The sequence below is a fragment of the Oncorhynchus masou genome, chromosome 9 (genome assembly GCF_036934945.1).
Source record: "Oncorhynchus masou masou isolate Uvic2021 chromosome 9, UVic_Omas_1.1, whole genome shotgun sequence".
NCBI classification, from domain to species: Eukaryota; Metazoa; Chordata; class Actinopteri; order Salmoniformes; family Salmonidae; genus Oncorhynchus; species Oncorhynchus masou.
In genome coordinates, this window is record NC_088220.1 from 73,255,689 (window position 1) to 73,275,688 (window position 20,000).

Sequence of the window (20,000 nt, forward strand, 5' to 3'; positions counted from 1 at the left end):
TTGGGACATGAGTAACCAGGATGTAAGTCTACAGTAAGAACACATTCAGGTTTAAAACGTCAAATAATAAGGATGTTATGTCATTATAGAAATATTATCTGTGTAATTACAGCTGTGCAATTTTCATGATTACTTCATATTATTCAATTATAATAACATCATCGTTATAGTGTAATTAGGATGGCTGAGTAATCTATCTCACAGTCTACCATCAACCCTAATCTATAACCTCTGCCCTCTCTCCCCACAGGTGATCAAGGCCATAGATGAGGGGTACAGGCTTCCCCCGCCCATGGACTGCCCCGTGGCACTGCACCAGCTGATGCTGGACTGCTGGCAGAGGGAGAGGGGCGACAGGCCCAAGTTTGGCCAGATCGTCAACATGCTGGACAAACTGATCCGGAACCCCAACAGCCTGAAGAGGACTGGAGGAGAGACCACACGGTGAGACAGAGATTTCTTAGTTTATTCACTATTATTGTAATGTGTGTAATCAGTACTGTTTTATATACTGTACTTCCATACAACATTAACTGAATGGTATGTGTTCTAATAGAGTTGAGAATTACAATGGTAGCTAGCAGTATGTTATAAAACGCCCCCTTTAAGTAGGAGTCGTTACTCCTAGGTGGAACTGCGTATTTTTACAGACCCAGAGCTAGTTGGGGAGGGAAGAAATGTTCTTCTTTAACCCAGGGATAGAGGGAGAGAGAGAGAGGGTGAAAGAGGGGGAGAATGGGAGAGAGAGTCCTAGAGGAATAATTAGTGGAACTGAATCCCATGAACAGATTTTACAGGGGGGATAGGAACAAGGTTGAGGTCTTGGGGACCCTAGTAACATCTCAATCCATGGCTCACGGTGGTAGAGATGGAGAAAGATGCCCAAAGCACCACAGTATTTCACAACGAATTTCACAACGAAGTAAGGGGCTTGTGTACTACCCCAGAGCCCCCCCCCCACCAGTCCCCAGCCCCCCAGCCAGACCAAAGTGGCGATTGAACCCAGCAGCCCAAGCCTTTCAGCCAACACCTGTTAAATTATGGAGGAGGGGTGCAGTGGAGCGGGACCGTAGTGAGTGTGCTCAGTCCCTCACCTCGGTCGCACCGGCCCTGGGTAAATATTTGATGGCAGATATCGTTGTGAAGCTAAGGAAGGAGGGATGAAGGGATGGAAAAGGTGTTGGTGTGCCTGAAAGAAAGACAGAGTCATGATGAATATCTGCATGCTAGAGGAGAAGCAGTGTGAGGTTAAAGCCACAGTGTGTGTTGTTAATGTTTTCTCTTTAAATAACGATTAACTAACCGTGTCGGTGACACAAGGGAGGAACTGTGTTTCACTTGGCTTCTGTCTTGGAGGACAAATAGAGATGGGACACATGCTAGCGCTTAGTTTGTCTAACCTGCTGTTTCCATCAGAAAAAAAAGATGTGTGTGAGAGAGAGAGAGAGAGAGAGAGGGGGGGGGGAAGAGACAGAAAGAAAGAAGAGAGGCTGAAGAATTACAGTTCCCTTTTCAAAGTCTCAGGGTTGACTGTAGTTCACATGTGCCTGACCCCTGTGATAGGCTAACGTCAGATGATGAAAAACCTCACTAACCATAAGGCCAGAGGGCACCGTGTCTCTCTCTCCTCCTCTGGTATGACAATCGTATCTCAAAATGTTGGCTTAGGAAGCTTGACACACATTGAGTGGCTTGAGACTTATTCATTTCGGTCAATGCGTAAAGATTGTACTTATAAAAAAAATAACCTTTTTTTTGTATCTACAACTTTCAGTTGTCTCACCCACCTAAATCTTTAGTGAGTTTTCTTTTGACCCACCAAAATATCATTTTTTTTATTTTGTGGGTCAAAAGAAAACTCACTAAAGATTTAGGTCTGTGAGACAACTGAAAGTTGTAGGTGACGTTGCTTTAATATAGTGCAAGTTGTCTCGATGTAGACTGACTCTCCACCCCTCTCCGGCCCCAGACCCAGCACCACCCTCCTGGAGCCGGTCAGCCCGGAGGTGGCCTCGGCGCTGGGCTCTGTGGAGGACTGGCTGCAGGCCATCGGCATGGAGAGATACAGCGACAACTTCACCGCAGCAGGATACACCACCCCAGAGGCTGTGGTTCATATGACACAGGAGTGAGTTATGCTTGGTTTACTCAGCATTTATGCATCCAGGAGAGACCTGTCTGACTCTTTTACTGATTTATATTAGGCCATGTTGACACCTACAGAGGATGTTAAATCTGTCATATGAATCAGGAAGCTGTCATGGTTTGTCTTGGTTCCTAATGTTTTCTTTCCTCCTCTTGTTAAAACAGGGACATGGGCCGAATTGGAATCTCCTCAGCTGCACACCAGAATAAGATCCTGACCAGCGTCCAGGGAATGCTCTCCCAAATGCAACAGATGCAAGGCAGAATGGTTCCGGTCTGATCAACGAGAAGGAAACGACTTCATTTCTAACGGATAATACAAATTAAATATCAAAAGACAAATGAACAATCAAATTGTTTACCTCTTCCATGCACTTTAAATTGGATTTAAAAGAAGAAGAAAAGAACAAGAAGAAGAAAAGTGGGAAATATGCACTTTTTATCAGATATTAGACCTTGCCCTATTGAGAACGGGATATTTTTACAGTCCGAGCAGCGCTGAGAACGGGATGGATGGAAAGCTTTTCCGAGAGGCCAACTGGAGTGCCTTCAATGGTCTGGAAGGAATTCAGAGGGGATCGCTCCTCTAGGCAAGAGTAATATTTCTGGAAAGTTCTTTCTGGAATACCCACAGAGCAGATTTTTGTATCGTAACTGTGTTCTGTCCTGTGTGTATGACTTGTTCTCTGTGACTCGCTGCCATATCCTCGATTGTCTTTTCTTTACGTTCGAATACCAACAGACAAAATGGAGGATTCCAACCTCAAGATAAACACTGATGTTCTAAATCTGAGCGGTTGAGGGAGGGAGGGATGGAGGAGGGAGGGGAAGGGGGTTCTGTGTTTTTGCTCTGTTCTGGTCTTGTTTTGTCCAAGATTGGGCTGTTTTGTTGCCCTCTGGACATTTTCTCAGAATGTCTTTGATCTAAAGAGGTGCATTCCTACCCCTTGTCCTCCCGAACCACCATCTCATCCCTCCTCAAACATCTTTCATCACCCCTTTTGGATTACAGCCCGCCCCCCTGGGCCTGATTATTGCTCTATGTTATTTGACGGACAGCTGTTTGGACCAGTTGGATTCTTACTGTGTATTTGTTTCCTGAATGTGGAACTGAGAGCAAAGGAGTATGGGATTTATTTGGGCACGACTGTGCACTACTGCGGAGAGATGGATATGTAACAAAACAACAATGACAACGACATCAAAATAAACAAGAGAATACATGCTGGACATTATTCAATCATCAATCACAATGGTAAGAATCTATAAACTACCTATCCCTTAGTTATTGTAGTCATGTTATCGTTACTCATTGTGTATTTACTCCCTGTGTTGTTATTTTTAACAATTATTTATCTTTTTATCCCTGCATTGTTGAAAGGGCCCATAAGTAAGCATTTCACTGTTAGTCTACACCTGTTGTTTTTGAAGCATGTGACACATAACATTTCATTTGATTTTAATTGATTGGACATATCTTTGTTGGCATTAACACAACAAACAAAAAAACGATTAACTATAAAACACTATAGTATGTGAAGTTATTGAGGTCTGACCTGGATCATTATGTACAGTGCATTTGGAAAGTATTCAGACCACTTGACTTTTTCCACATTTTGTTACGTTACAGCCTTTTTCTAAATTTGAAAAAGAAATACAAAAATGTCCTCATCAATCTACATACAATACCCCATAATGACAAAGCAAAAACAGGTTTTTAGAAATGTTTGAAAATGTATTCAAAATAAAAAAACAGATAACTTTTTCAGTATTCAGGACCTTTGCTATGAGACACGAAATTGGGCTCAAGTACATCCTGTTTCCATTCATCATCCTTGAGATGTTCTACAACTTGATTGGAGTCCACCTGTGGTAAATTCAATTGATTAGACTTGATTTGGAAAGGCACACACCTGTCTATATGAGGCCCCACAGTTGACAGTGCATGTCAGAGCAAAAACCAAGCCATGAGGTCGAAGGAAATGTCTGTAGAGCTCCGAGACAGGATTGTGTCTAGGCACAGATCTGGTGGAAGGGTACCGAAACATTTCTGCAGCATTGGTTAGGGAGGTGACCAAGAGATCCTCTGTGGAGATGGGAGAACCTTCCAGAAGGACAACCGTCTCTGTAGCACTCCACCAATCATGCATCTATGATAGTGGCCAGACGGAAGCCACTCCTCAGTAAAAGGCACATGACAGCCTGCTTGGAGTTTGCCAAATGGCACTTAAAGGACTCTCAGACCGTGAGAAACAAGATTCTCTGGTCTGATGAAACCAAGATGGAACTATTTTGCCTGAATGCCAAGCGTCACGTCTGGAGGAAACCTGGCACCATCCTTACGGTGAAACATGGTGGTGGCAGCATCATACTGTGGGGATGTTTTTCAGAGGCAGGAACTGGGAGACTAGTCAGGATGGAGGGAAAGTACAGAGAGATCCTTTGATGGAAAGCGTGCTCCAGAGCGCTCAAGACCTCAGAACTGGGAGAAGGTTCACCTTCCAACAGGACAACACGACTAAGCACACAGTCAAGTCCTTGATTGGCCCAGCCAGACCCGAGGCTGTAATCGCTGCCAAAAGTGCTTCAGCAAAGTACTGAGTAAAAGGTCTGAATACTATTGTAAGTGTGATATAAAAAAATAAAATAATTAGCAAACGTTTTTGCTTTGTTTTGGGGTATTGTGTGTAAATGTGGAAAAAGTCAAATACTTTCAGAATGCACTGTATATACTGCAGTACTGTTGGCCATTACACTTTCTAACCCTCTGCAGTGTGTACATACTGTAGCACTGTCTAACTCTCTCTCACTGTCTAACTCTCCCTCTCTCTCTCTCTCTCTGCAGTGTGTACATACTGTAGTACTGTCTAACTTTCTCTCTCTCTGCAGTGTGTACATACTATAGTACTGTCTAACTCTCTCTCTCTGCAGTGTATACATACTGTATTACTGTGTAACTCTCTCTCTGCAGTGTGTACATACTGTATTACTGTGTAACTCTCTCTCTGCAGTGTGTACATACTGTAGTACTGTCTAACTCTCTCTCTCTCTCTGCAGTGTGTACATACTGTAGTACTGTCTAACTCTCTCTCTCTCTGCAGTGTATACATACTGTAGTACTGTGTAACTCTCTCTCTGCAGTGTGTACATACTGTAGTACTGTCTAACTCTCGCTCTCTCTGCAGTGTGTACATACTGTAGTACTATCTAACTCTCTCTCTCTGCAGTGTGTACATACTGTAGTACTATCTAACTCTCTCTCTGCAGTGTATATATACTGTAGTACTGTCTAACTCTCTCTCTCTCTGCAGTGTGTACATACTGTGGTACTGTCTAACTCTCTCTCTCTGCAGTGTGTACATACTGTAGTACTATCTAACTCTCTCTCTCTCTGCAGTGTGTACATACTGTAGTACTGTCTAACTCTCTCTCTATCTGCAGTGTGTACATACTGTAGTACTAACTAACTCTCTCTCTTTGCAGTGTATACATACTGTAGTACTGTGTAACTCTCTCTCTGCAGTGTATATATTCTGTAGTACTGTCTAAATCTCTCTCTCTGCAGTGTGTACATACTGTAGTACTGTATAACTCACTCTCTCTCTGCAGTGTATATATATTGTAGTACTATCTAACTCTCTCACTCTCTGCAGTGACTACATACTGTATTACTGTCTAACTCTCTCTCTCTCTGCAGTGTGTACATACTGTAGTACTGTATAACTCACTCTCTCTCTGCAGTGTGTACATACTGTAGTACTGTCTAACTCTCTCTCTCTCTGCAGTGTGTACATACTGTAGTACTATCGAACTCTCTCTCTCTGCAGTGTGTACATACTGTTGTACTATCTAACTCTCTCTCTGCAGTGTATATATACTGTAGTACTGTCTAACTCTCTCTCTCTGCAGTGTGTACATACTGTAGTACTGTGTAACTCTCTCTCTGCAGTGTATATATACTGTAGTACTGTCTAACTCTCTCTCTGCAGTGTGTACATACTGTAGTACTATCTAACTCTCTCTCTATCTGCAGTGTGTACATACTGTAGTACTATCTAACTCTCTCTCTCTCTCTGCAGTGTGTACATACTGTAGTACTATCTAACTCTCTCTCTCTCTTGCAGTGTATACTGCAGTGTGTACATACTGTAGTACTATCTAACTCTCTCTCTCTCTGCAGTGTGTACATACTGTAGTACTATCTAACTCTCTCTCTCTCTGCAGTGTGTACATACTGTAGTACTATCTAACTCTCTCTCTCTCTGCAGTGTGTACATACTATAGTACTGTCTAACTCTCTCTCTCTCTGCAGTGTATACATACTGTAGTACTGTGTAACTCTCTCTGCAGTGTGTACATACTGTATTACTGACTAACTCTCTCGCTATTTGCACTGTGTACATACTGTAGTACTATCTAACTCTCTCTCTCTCTGCAGTGTGTACATACTGTGGTACTATCTAACTCTCTCTCTCTCTGCAGTGTATATATACTGTAGTACTGTCTAACTCTCTCTCACTCTGCAGTGTGTACATAATGTAGTACTATCTAAGTCTCTCTCTCTCTGCTGTGTGTACATACTGTAGTACTATCTAACTCTCTCTCTCTCTGCAGTGTGTACATACTGTAGTACTATCTAACTCTCTCTCTCTCTGCAGTGTGTACATGCTGTAGTACTATCTAACTCTCTCTCTCTCTGCAGTGTGTGCATACTGTAGTACTGTCTAACTCTCTCTCTCTGCATTATGTACATACTGTAGTACTATCTAACTCTCTCTCTCTCTCTGCAGTGTGTACATACTGTAGTACTATCTAACTCTCTCTCTCTTTGCAGTGTGTACATACTGTCTAACTCTCTCTCTCTCTGCAGTGTGTACATACTGTAGTACTATCTAACTCTCTCTCTCTCTGCAGTGTGTACATACTGTCTAACTCTCTGCAGTGGTGAGCTCATTGAGTGCTGAGCTGTTTGAGTGGTGTGTTAATAAACCAGCAGCCCGGCACCTGAGGCCGTAGAGTAGATCAATAAGCCCTGTTCTCAGATCAGTCACTGCTCTAAACCGCCTGGCGTGTGAATGAGGACGATTAATCACTGACTGGGTCAGCAGACAGCACACCACAGCCGCTCACACCTGGGTTCAAATAGTATTTTAAGTCATTTTGAATACTTTTCCTGGGCTTGATTGCACTTGCCTGGTGCAATGGAACCAATAGAAGAGTAGCAAAACTGCAAACCCCGCCCATCTGGCACTCCAGGCAGGCTAAACCAAATTATTAAAATATTTGAACGTTTTAAATAGGCTGCAGACCTGCGTTTAAATGCTATCATAGAGGCATGACTCAGGATCGGTTCTCATGACTCAGGATCGGTTCCCATGATGAAGGAAATGTTTTCCATTGTTGGCTTTTGCCAACCAATAATGCAGTGATGTCACTGTATCGGTGGGTGAAGGCTGATGTTCTTGTTAAGCATTGAATGACTAGAACTTTCCATATGCTTTAACTGGTATGTGTTGTTGGGCATCACAAGGATATTTGAGTAGTTCTATGCCAGGCAGAACTGGCATTCAAACTGAACACTTTCAAAACCAACCATGGCTGACGTGATCTCTCACACGCAATCTCTCTATCTCTCTCTCTCTGTCTCTCTCTCTTTCTCTCTCTCTCTCTGTCTCCCCCCACCCGCTTCTCTCTCTCCTCCAGCTGCCACCGCCTTTCGTCAACAGAATTCCTCCCTCTCTCCATGACCAGAATTCCTCCTCTTCTCCTTGGAGTCTCCTCCAACTCCATCTCTCCATGACTGGCACGTTCACTGTTCGGCGTCGCTCCATTTTTCAGAACGGACAAACAGACTAGCGATCCATGACCACCATCAACAGCTTACGAAAACAATATGAATGATTCAGCAACGCTTAAAAACATTTAAATAATGTAATATAAACTAGACCCTGCTCCAGCAGACAATGTACTTGTTTTATGAATTTTTAAGTTTATTTTCCTTTGTGTTTTTGGTTTGCATGTAAAGTGAGCATGTGGTAGTGTGTTGAGTGTGTATGTGTGTGTGCTTGAGTGAGGGAATGAGTGTGTATTTGTGTTTGAGTGAGTGAGTGAGTGAGTGAGTGAGTGAGTGAGTGAGTGAGTGAGTGAGTGAGTGAGTGAGTGAGTGTGTCTGTATGAGTGTCTATGATGTCTTCAAAATAATCTCAATAGTTGTCTGTTTTTATGCTACAGTGGAGGGGGTTTACAGATTTGTTTTTGGAATTTCATGACCTGCTTTGTGTGGACAAAAACAATGTAAAGTGTGCCACTACTCCAGCTCTGTCAATCCTCTTCAGCAACAGCATTTAAAGAGTTTTGATGTTTTCAACACACCCTTATCTGCAATGGCTTTAGTAGTGGGGTCCAGTGGAATATATAGACAATAGCCTCCTGTACTGACAGAAACACAGGACAGATGGACAGTCAGCGGCATAGGTTCTCTCATTAGAAAGCAGATTGGACTCCCCGAGCTGAAGAAAAATCTTTCTGGATTTTGAGCAGGGGATGTATGTAGTCAACAAGGACTTGATGCTGAAAAAGGTGATAAGAAGGGAATATCATTGATCTCGTTTCATTTAGATGTTTCAGATATGCACCAAATGACAGTCAGGTTACATTCAAAGGACTTAAAAAATATATACAAATTATACAATCGTTATCGAATGTTTTTCCGATCATATGTGATGGTTGACATACTACAGATTCCTCCGTCCTCCATACCAGCCCAGCTCAATGATCTTCTCTTTGCTGAAGTGGGGTTTTAATCCGTCAACGACCTGTCATGGGGAAATATGCAAGAAGTGTGAGGAAAGGGAAACAGAATGTACTGTATAGTACTTTTACATTTAGTTTATGATGAAACAACCTAAGAAAACACACATTAAGGTTTGTCATTGTATGCCTCCTGATACCATTTGATCCAGCCATGTAGACCTAACATTCTTTTAATCTTGTTTTTGTTGTTGTAATATTTTGATTTGATTTTTGGTCATTTGTTTTATTTTGTCAAGGATTTTAGGTACATGTAACTTATGTCATTATTTATGGTCTTTTATATCTAGTTTGTAAAATGAAGGGTTGCCATGTGGTGCATTCTTATTAAAGTAGAAACCATCAAACTGGCTTTGTTTCCTGCTTATTATAACAATAAACACACACACACACACTCTCCAGTGAGTTGGCAGTGAGATCCCTCTGCGGCACATGAGCACAGATAAATCTATATGACTGTGAGCTGCAGGTTGTGTCTCGGGCCACAAGGCGTCTGAGAGATTTTTGGCACGGTCGGTGTGCTTAATCAGAACAGCATCTGTTTCCTGCGCTCATTTCCAGGGGCGATAAAACACTTATTGTCCGAGGCTTTGATGGGGAGAGAAAGAGGGAGAACAGCTCCCATTCAAAAAATGGCCTCAGAAGTACTGTATTCTCTGCCAAATTGTGTTTTACACGTTTCCCGAGGAAGGCCTGTAACAAGGCATGCATATGTTAGCTAGGGATGAACGATTGCAGAAGGAGATGCTTATCGGCTTTGAAGGGAAAACGTGTGGTGTGTGTGTGTGTGTAAGTTTGTGTGTGTGTGTGTGTGTGCGAGTGTGTGTGTGTACTTGCAGGGTCATGTGGTGGGTCTTTGAAAGAAGACAACAGAACATTTCACATTATTGGATTGAAGTTTAACAAGATCAAATTCCACAAAACATTCCTATTTTAATGTTCAACTCCAGACCATCGACCATTTTGAAAAGCAAGTCAGAAATACACAACCTTCATAGTCATACTCTTACAGTTTCTATTTGTATTATCCTTTTTGAACTCTGCATCATTGGGAAGAGCTAGTTAGCAAGAGTTCCACGGTAAAGACGACACCACCCACCCGTTGTATTCGGAGCATTGGACAAATAACATTTGACTTGATTTGAGACAAATAGGAATAGAGAAGAGAAGCAGAGGTTTGACAGTGCAAGAGACGGAGAAGACGCAGACGATGGAGAAGACGGAGAAGATGGAGAAGACGGAGAAGATGGAGAAGACGCAGAAGTTGGAGAAGATGGAGAAGATGGAGAAGACGCAGAAGATGGAGTAGACGCAGAAGATGGAGAAGACGCAGAAGATGGAGAAGACGCAGAAGATGGAGAAGACGCAGAAGATGGAGAAGACGCAGAAGATGGAGAAGACGCAGAAGATGGAGAAGACGCAGAAGATGGAGAAGACGCAGAAGTTGGAGAAGATGGAGAAGACGGAGAAGACGGAGGAGATGGAAGAGAAAACAAGAGACAGAAATGAGAAAGTGCTGCACAGAGAAAGTGAAAAGATAGAGGCAGAAAGAGAGGTATAGGTCATTTGGAAATAATAGGTCTCTAGTCTAATGGTCTAGGTCTCTAAAGCTAGGTCTCTAGTCTAATGGTCTAGGTCTCTAAAGCTAGGTCTCTAGTCTAATGGTCTAGGTCTCTAAAGCTAGGTCTCTAGTCTAATGGTCTAGGTCTCTAAAGCTAGGTCTCTAGTCTAATGGTCTAGGTCTCTAAAGCTAGGTCTCTAGTCTAATGGTTTAGGTCTCTAAAGCTAGGTCTCTAGTCTAATGGTTTAGGTCTCTAAAGCTAGGTCTCTAGTCTAATGGTCTAGGTCTCTAAAGCTAGGTCTCTAGTCTAATTGTCTAGGTCTCTAAAGCTAGGTCCCTGGTCTAATGGTCTAGGTCTCTAAAGCTAGGTCTCTAGTCTAATGGTCTAGGTCTCTAAAGCTAGGTCTCTAGTCCAATGTTCTAGGTCTCTAAAGCTAGGTCTCTAGTCGAATGGTCTAGGTCTCTAAAGCTAGGTCTCTAGTCTATTGGTTTAGGTCTCTAAAGCTAGGTCTGTAGTCTAATGGTCTAGGTCTCTATAGCTAGGTCTCTCGTCTAATGGTCTAGGTCTCTAAAGCTAGGTCTCTAGTCTAATGGTCTAGGTCTCTAAAGCTTGGTCTCTAGTCTAATGGTCTAGGTCTCTAAAGCTAGGTCTCTAGTCTAATAGTCTAGGTCTCTAAAGCTAGGTCTCTAGCCTAATGGTTTAGGTCTCTAAAGCTAGGTCTCTAGTCTAATGGTTTAGGTCTCTAAAGCTAGGTCTCTAGTCTAATGGTCTAGGTCTCTAAAGCTAGGTCTCTAGTCTAATGGTCTAGGTCTCTAAAGCTAGGTCCCTGGTCTAATGGTCTAGGTCTCTAAAGCTAGGTCTCTAGTCTAATGGTCTAGGTCTCTAAAGCTAGGTCTCTAGTCCAATGTTCTAGGTCTCTAAAGCTAGGTCTCTAGTCGAATGGTCTAGGTCTCTAAAGCTAGGTCTCTAGTCTATTGGTTTAGGTCTCTAAAGCTAGGTCTCTAGTCTAATGGTCTAGGTCTCTATAGCTAGGTCTCTCGTCTAATGGTCTAGGTCTCTAAAGCTTGGTCTCTAGTCTAATGGTCTAGGTCTCTAAAGCTTGGTCTCTAGTCTAATGGTCTAGGTCTCTAAAGCTAGGTCTCTAGTCTAATGGTCTAGGTCTCTAAAGCTAGGTCTCTAGTCTAATGGTCTAGGTCTCTAAAGCTTGGTCTCTAGTCCAATGGTCTAGGTCTCTAAAGCTAGGTCTCTAGTCTAATGGTCTAGGTCTCTAATGCTAGGTCTCTAGTCTAATGGTCTAGGTCTCTAAAGCTTGGTCTCTAGTCTAATGGTCTAGGTCTCTAAAGCTTGGTCTCTAGTCTAATGGTCTAGGTCTCTAAAGCTAGGTCTCTAGTCTAATGGTCTAGGTCTCTAAAGCTAGGTCTCTAGTCTAATGGTCTAGGTCTCTAAAGCTTGGTCTCTAGTCTAATGGTCTAGGTCTCTAAAGCTAGGTCTCTAGTCTAATGGTCTAGGTCTCTAATGCTAGGTCCCTAGTCTAATGGTCTAGGGCTCTAAAGCTTGGTCTCTAGTCTAATGGTCTAGGGCTCTAAAGCTAGGTCTCTAGTCTAATGGTATAGGTCTCTAAAGCTAGGTCCCTTGTCTAATGGTCTAGATCTCTAAAGCTAGGTCTCTAGTCTAATGGTGTAGGTCTCTAAAGCTAGGTCTCTAGTCTAATGGTCTAGGTCTCTAAAGCTTGGTCTCTAGTCTAATGGTCTAGGGCTCTAAAGCTAGGTCTCTAGTCTAATGGTATAGGTCTCTAAAGCTAGGTCCCTTGTCTAATGGTCTAGATCTCTAAAGCTAGGTCTCTAGTCTAATGGTCTAGGTCTCTAAAGCTAGGTCTCTAGACTAATGGTTTAGGTCTCTAATGCTAGGTCCCTAGTCTAATGGTCTAGGGCTCTAAAGCTAGGTCTCTAGTCTGCTAAATAAGCTGGGTATGTCAAAGTCATCTTGAAAGCTGAGGTATTGACCAATGTTTTGGGACACGAGTTGGAATGCGGTCTCTCTCTCCTCACCACTACTACCAGCAAATGACAACCACAACCCAGTGGTCCTCTCAATAACATGGTTTCACCTCAGTAGTTCTTCCCAATGCGGTCCAAGAACAGTCTGATGGATTGTGTTAATTATTCCTTTCATTAGGGAGAAGCTAATTTACAGATGGCAGAATAAGACATGCCAATGTTTACACCATTGTTATAATATATCTGGCATTCATGTGGAGCAATGTAGCATAATGTGAAATATTATACCATATTTATTTTCATGAAAAGAAATTAAAGGTTTTCTGGCATTTTTCTATAACATCTTGTTCAGATGTTTGACTATTTTGTTTGTGGAAATGGTCTGAAGTTCACGTTTCAGACGAAACTTCATATTGAAATCACTTGGAGCCACTTATGTTGTCATTCAAACACAGACTGAAAGTAGGGTGAAGACTTGAGATTCAACGTTCCCAGCCCTACCAAACCCGCTGTTCCAACCTTCAGATGAAGTGCTAGCTTCTCAAACTGGCTTGATCCTCCAACCCCTTACTGTCAGAGCCAAGGGTTAGATTGGAACCTTTTGTGATGTTACTCAATTTGAAGATTTCAGAGACAGACTTTACCAGCATGAACAATAGTACACAATAGTACACCACCTCTTCACATTGACATGGCCAATTACCACATCTGCTGTGTAGGGACTCTAGAGTCCAGAGGAGGTCCTTCATTTAGTTCCCCACAATGTCATAATCCATAATCCAAACGCTTCAACTCTAATCTCTGGACCAACAGGAGAGGGAAGTGTTTTTTGTTTCACAAAGCAGTCTATTAAACAGTGCTATTATGAAGAAGGGTGAAATAGTGCTATTATGAAGAAGGGTGAAATAGTGCTAATATGAAGAAGGGTGAAATAGTGATATTATGAAGAAGGTGAAATAGTGATATTATGAAGAAGGGTGAAATAGTGCAATTATGAAGAAGGGTGAAATAGTGATATTATGAAGAAGGGTGAAATAGTGCAATTATGAAGAAGGGTGAAATAGTGTTATTATGAAGAAGGGTGAAATAGTGATATTATGAAGAAGGGTGAAATAGTGATATTATGAAGAAAGGTGAAATAGTGCAATTATGAAGAAGGGTGAAATAGTGATATTATGAAGAAGGGTGAAATAGTGCAATTATGAAGAAGGGTGAAATAGTGTTATTATGAAGAAGGGTGAAATAGTGCTATTATGAAGAATGGTGAAATAGTTCTAATATGAAGAAGGGTGAAATAGTGATATTATGAAGAAGGGTGAAATAGTGCTATTATGAAGAAGGGTGAAATAGTACTATTATGAAGAAGGGGGAACTATCAAAGCTAAGCAGAGCCTAACCCTGATAGATTTGAAAGGCCTGGTGGGAAAAGTGCTGAGTAGAAACCCTCCCCTCCAGACATCAGAGTTTATTGATCAAGAGGCTTCCAGGACAGTGCTGCTGACCTTGTGGAGACTCGCCAAGCTTTTACCTCTGATAGACAACAGAGAACAACAGTCTTGTTGAAAAACAGAAACAAAAAAACAACCAATGAAACATGACAGAAAGACAGAGCTTGTGTTAATTTAAATTGAGGTTTCTCTCAAAGTATTTAGTTCAGAGTTTAACGTTTGTCTTTGTGTTGCATTCTTTGACAGATACAGGAGACAGTAACTATCGCAGACTAAGATCCAACAACATGAAAAAGCACTTATGGGAGTTCCTCCTCCTCTAGCAGCAACCCGGTCCAGAGGCACAGTTTTCCATATTGGAAAATGAACGGAAGACGATGGAGGACCTAGGAACTGAACAAGCAAGGAAAAGTAGAACTCTGAAACGGAATGACAAACCTACTGAAACTGGAACTTCAGCAAAATAAACCCAGCGAAGATGGAAGGATGAGATATTTCACTAGCATGAAGCTCCCTTTCTCCTTGAGAGAAAGAGAAAGAGACCCATGAAAATAAAATGAACAAAAATACAGATATATAAGAAATTTAAACTATTAAACATTTTCTTGTGTATGTTTTTTTCCATCCAATAACTTCTGAATATGTCCCCTCTAAATGGGAGGTTACTCCCTCCCTCCCTCCCTCCCTCCCTCCCTCCCTCCCTCCCTCCCTCCCTCCCTCCCCCCTCCCTCCCTCCCTCCCTCCCTCCCTCCCTCCCTCCCTCCCTCCTCCCCTCCCCTCCTCTCCCTGCCTCCCTCCCATATGCCTCTCCCTCCCCCTCCCCCCCCTCCCTCCCTCCCTCCCTCCCTCCCTCCCTCCCTCCCTCCCTCCCTCCCCTCCCTCCCTCCCTCTCCCTCCTCTCCCTCCTCTCCCTGCCTCCCTCCCTCTCCTCCTCTCCTCTCTTCCCTCCCCTCCTCCTTTCCTTCCTCTCCTCCCTCCCCTCCCCTCCCCTCCCCTCCTCCTCTCCTCCTGAAATCTCCTCTAATCTTGCTGCATTCTTTTATTATGACGTTCACTTTCAACTCCTTTAATTGGGGACTGACAGGCTGGCAGCCAACTTCTGTCAGCTGGAAGGGAGGGGTGAAGGGAGGGATCGGAGGAGTAGTGGGTCAGGAGTAGAGGGTCGGGGAGGCGAATGGGAGACGCAACAAAACCTGTGTTTACGTATTCTGTGTTCGTCACCTCGTAAAACATGTCAGTTTTTAAACATGTCATCGTCCACATCTGTCTGAGAGCTGGAGGGAGAATTAGGATAACATAGACCCAGAATTCACTGCTTATATCATCCTGGCTGCAGTTGATCCAAGATGGACTCCACTTGGCAATAACAGCCATGGACATATGCCTATAACAAAGCAACCATAGACCTCGACAAGGGAAACACTCAACACTGGATACTCATTACGTCTTGCTGCCCAATGGCTCACACAGAGTGACCACAAGTGACCAAACACAAAAGTGGTGAATAAGTTGTCCTTCAAATCAAATCAAGCACACCTGCTTTGTGTCTAAAAAATGGACACTACCTCCAGTGGTATTATCCCCAGTGAGTGCTTGTGTGTATGCTGGTGGAGGTTTATCAGTGTGTCCGGGACCAGATGAATCTTACCTCCAGGCCCGGGGGTCTATTCAGCCAGCTGGTCAGCCGTTAGGCTAGTCCCAGATGATGGTGGTCAGCCACTTGACCACTCAGCCCCTTATCCCTCTGCCGCAGAGCTGGCCCCACCTGATATCCTGACCTCTGACCCTTGTGGTAATCTCCACAACAAATCACTTTTCCCTAACACTGCTGTCTGTCTGTCTGATTGTCCAGCACATTGGCCTGCCTCTTCAGCACATAACTGGAAAGTGGAGGGGAGGTATGGGTGGGGTGGTGGAGTGATTTTGAATGATTTGGGGATTGTGTGTGTATGTGTGTGTGTGTGTGTGTGTGTGTGAGTATTGTAGGTTCAGGGTGGATTTGGGTGAGATCCCTGCAGGCCATCCACAGGTTAATCAAGTCACTCCAGCCTCTCCTCCACTCCTCCCTCTCCTCCAATTCCCCTGAACTATCTCCTGAGGCTCAATTACTTAGAATGGAACCTTGTTATCACAGAGAAAACAGTGCAGAAATACCCCTGATAACAGCATGAGAGAGGTTGGGTTCAGAGAGAAAGTTATGGTTAGATTCTTTCTACCATCGATTGACCCTACACTTTCAACTGTAACGACGTTCTTCTGTTGAAGGAGGAGCGGACCAAAATGCAGCGTGGTGGTTACTCATGTTTATTTATGAAAAATGACTAGACATGAAAATACTGAAATGTACAAAAACAACAGACGGAAACGTGAAAAAACTATACAGCCTATCTGGTGACAATAAACACAGAGACAGGAACAATCACCCACGAAACACTCAAAGAATCTGGCAGCCTAAATATGGTTCCCAATCAGAGACAACGATAATCACCTGACTGATTGAGAACCGCCTCAGGCAGCCATAGACTATGCTATACACCCCACAAAACCCCAAGACGAAACACACCACAATAAACCCATGTCACACCCTGGCCTGACCCAATAAATGAAGATAAACATAATACATTTTGACCAGGGCGTGACATCAACACACTTTCACAAATTATCACCAAATAAACACAAATTAACTATTGGAAATTTGTGACAGGCACTCGAAAAAAAAGTATGTTTTAAATAATCTTTATTAATTATGAAATTATGAAAAAATATGAGTAACATTCCACTCAAAGAGGCTGCTGGAATGGGCAACGTAACCTACTGCCTTCATCTGTGATTGAAATGCACTATATACAATATCATATGGTGGACACTACAACATTTTTCATGCGTCTGTCACAAATTTCAAATAAGTAATTTGTGTCTATTTCACAATAGTGGATTGGCACTTTCTATTGTTGTTTTGAACTTGTAACGAGTTAAGGAATAGTAAGGAAGGGAGTGGTTTGTGACACACATGAGCAGCCGCTATACCGCTATATCAGCTTATGCCACAATTCCACCTCCAACACCGCCAAAACATCTGCTGTGCAGACGACAGCCAACGCGGGTTAATGCTGGATCTGATTGACTCGAGGTGTGTAGACACTATACAAGAAGATGATCGAGGGAGAAAAGTGACGACAGAGAGAGCTGGGCTGAGAGAGATTCAATACAAACATGTCACTTATTACAATCCACTCTTTCACTCTGAGGAGAACTGAAAGAAGTTAAAACAAAAAGAGAATGATAGAGTGAAATAGTAGGCGCCTCGCGACACACTAACCATCCATCATCGAGTGGTTTGAAACTGACGGTGAAAGAAAGGAATATAGATTGACTGAGACACACAAGACTAGTAATACCACTGAGAGTCTGGCTCTGCTTTTCTGTTCAACAAGGCTCAGACCTGGAACAGTGACAACAATAAGATTCTTATCGGCCTAACATCTGGGCATATCCCTGCTCAAACACCCGTTCTTAATTCCTCCGCTTTCAGCGGCTTGGAGAATGGAATTAAAACAGGTCCTTCGTCAGGGGAGTGTGGGCTGACATGAGAATCGTCTGTGGTTGAAGCTCTGCTAGATTTGGACACCTTGCATGTCATGCTTCCTTCTGTGTGTGTACAGCTGTGTGTGTGTGTGTGTATGACAGTTTGTGTATGAGCGTGTGCATGTGTGTTGGTGTGTGTGTGTGTGTTGGTGTGGGTGTATTGGTGTGTGTCTGTGTTGGTGTTGGTGTGTGTGTGTGTTTGTGTGTTTGTGTTTGTGTGTTGGTGTGTGTGTGTGTGTTGGTGTGGGTGTATTGATGTGTGTCTGTGTTGGTGTGTGTGTGTTAGTGTGTTGTGTTTGTGTGTTGGTGTGTGTGTGTTAGTGTGGGTGCATTGGTGTGTTTCTGTGTTGGTGTGGGTGTGTTGGTGTGTGGGTGCGTTGGTGTGTCTGTGTTGGTGTGTGTGTGTGTGTTGGTGTGTGTCTGTGTTGGTGTGTGTGTTGGTGTGGGTGTGTGTGTTGGTTTGTGTCTGTGTCTGTGTGTGTCTGTGTCTGTGTCTCTGTGTGTGTGTGTGTGTGTGTGTGTGTGTGTGTGTGTGTGTGTGTGTGTGTGTGTGTGTGTGTGTGTGTGTGTGTGTGTGTGTGTGTGTGTGTGTGTGTGTGTGTGTGTGTGTGTGTGTGTGTGTGTGTGTGTGTGTGTGTGTGTGTGTGGTGTGGGTGCATTGGTGTGTTTCTGTGTGTGTGGTGTGTTGGTGTGGGTGCTGTGTCTGTGTTGTGTGTGTGTGTGTGTGTGTGTGGTCTGTGTTGGAGTGGGTGTGTGTGTGTTGGTGTGTGTTGGTGTAGGTGTGTGTGTGTTAGTGTGGGTGTGTGTGTGTGTGTGTGTGTTAGTGTGGGTGTGTGTGTGTGTGTGTGTGTGTGTTAGTGTGGGTGTGTGTGTGTGTGTGTGTGTGTTAGTGTTGGTGTAGGTGTGGGTGTGTGTGTGTGTGTTAGTGTGTGTGTGTGTGTGTGTGTGTGTGTGTGTGTGTTAGTGTGGGTGTGTGTGTGTGTGTGTGTGTGTTAGTGTGGGTGTGTGTGTGTGTATTAGTGTGGGTGTGTGTGTGTGTGTGTGTGTGTTAGTGTGGGTGTGTGTGTGTGTGTTAGTGTGTGTGTGTGTGTGTGTGTTAGTGTGTGTGTGTGTTAGTGTGTGTATGTGTGTGTGTGTTAGTGTGTGTGTGTGTGTGTGTTAGTGTGGGTGTGTGTCTGTGTGTGTGTTGGTGTGGGTGTGTTTGTGTTTGTGTGCCCTATATGTGTAACGTCCACTCCAGCACCCCCTCTCCGGCACTCGGCATCGCCGGTCTACTAACCACCGGTCCTGGCAACCCACCCTTACGCACACCTGCGCCTCATTAGGCACACCTGGACTTCATCACCTCTCTGATTACTTCTCCTTTATATAGTATTCCGTTGTTATCACCCACCAGGCAATAGAGTTTATGTTTCCATGTTTAGACGCTTTTCTTGTTTTGTATTCTATGTTTTACATCATTAAACTCACTAAATGCACTTGCTTCCTGACTCCTTGCATCTACGTCACCATATGTGTGAGTTGATGTGTGTTAAATAAAAAGTTCACCCCCTTAATTCAACCATATCCCCTAACATACCTCCACACCCTCAGTCTGGCCATCTCTACCCCGACTCAGAGTGGGGGAGTCTGGGGTAGAATTAGAGCTAGGCTGGGCCTGTCACCCATACCTAACCCCGTCCACTGGTTGTCTCCCCCTGTACTGGCTGGCTGAATGATTGATATTAGCCCTGCAAACCCAGTCCACTGGTCCAACAACAACACCAGGCCCAGAACCAGGCCAACAGGCCACAGTGTTGAGAGGCCTTCCTTTGGCCCTGGAGACAAGGCAAGAATGTGTCTGTGTGTATTAGTATGAGAGTGTGGTTTTGTGTGAGAAAGTGTGAGAAAGTGTGGGTTTGTTCGTGAAAGTAGGAGAAAGTGTTGGTTCGTGTGTGTAACTGAGAGTGTTTGCATGTTTGTGTGTATTAGTATGACAGTGTGGGTTTGTGTAAGGTTTAGCACGTATGCATGTGTAGGTTTGTTTGTGAGTGGTGCCCATAGTGTGGTTGTGTGTGTGTTCTTGCCTGTGTATTCATTAGTGTACCTATGTTCTACGTGGATGGACTAGGAATGTAACTCAGGTGAGATAGTCAGTTGATCCCTCTCTGTTGACTAAGAGGCTGTAGGTCTATTCTATAGGAGGTACACACATTGATGGAGTCGGCTCTTGGCCACAATGAGGTTAGCCTGCTAGAGCTGTTTCAACTCATGACACTGCTCAGCTCAGTCCATTAAGTGGCTATAAAGTGCCTAAGCACCATAGGACTGACTACAGCACTGGAGAAATAGCTACCTGCTCACAGAACAAGAACAACAAGCTCTACCTGGGAACATGCTGACCTTCTAAATGAAGCCTTTTCACAGAGTAAATCACATATACAATATTAATAAAATAACAATTGCATCCGATA

General features: G+C 43.5%; 1 protein-coding gene across 1 annotated transcript in view; it reads left to right on the plus strand.

Moving 5' to 3' along the window:
• The window catches only part of LOC135546609 (ephrin type-A receptor 4-like), a 10,076-nt gene extending 770 nt beyond the window's left edge, over nucleotides 1-9,306 (plus strand). Inside the window, exons 3-7 of the mRNA XM_064975173.1 lie at nucleotides 1-22; nucleotides 251-444; nucleotides 1,970-2,128; nucleotides 2,311-3,400; nucleotides 7,849-9,306. The exon at nucleotides 1-22 is cut by the window's left edge and continues 128 nt beyond it. Of these exons, the coding sequence (XP_064831245.1) occupies nucleotides 1-22; nucleotides 251-444; nucleotides 1,970-2,128; nucleotides 2,311-2,425 (490 nt within the window). The 3' untranslated portion in view covers nucleotides 2,426-3,400; nucleotides 7,849-9,306. The remainder of the gene's footprint in view (nucleotides 23-250; nucleotides 445-1,969; nucleotides 2,129-2,310; nucleotides 3,401-7,848) is intronic.
• The last annotated feature ends 10,694 nt before the right edge of the window (nucleotides 9,307-20,000 follow it).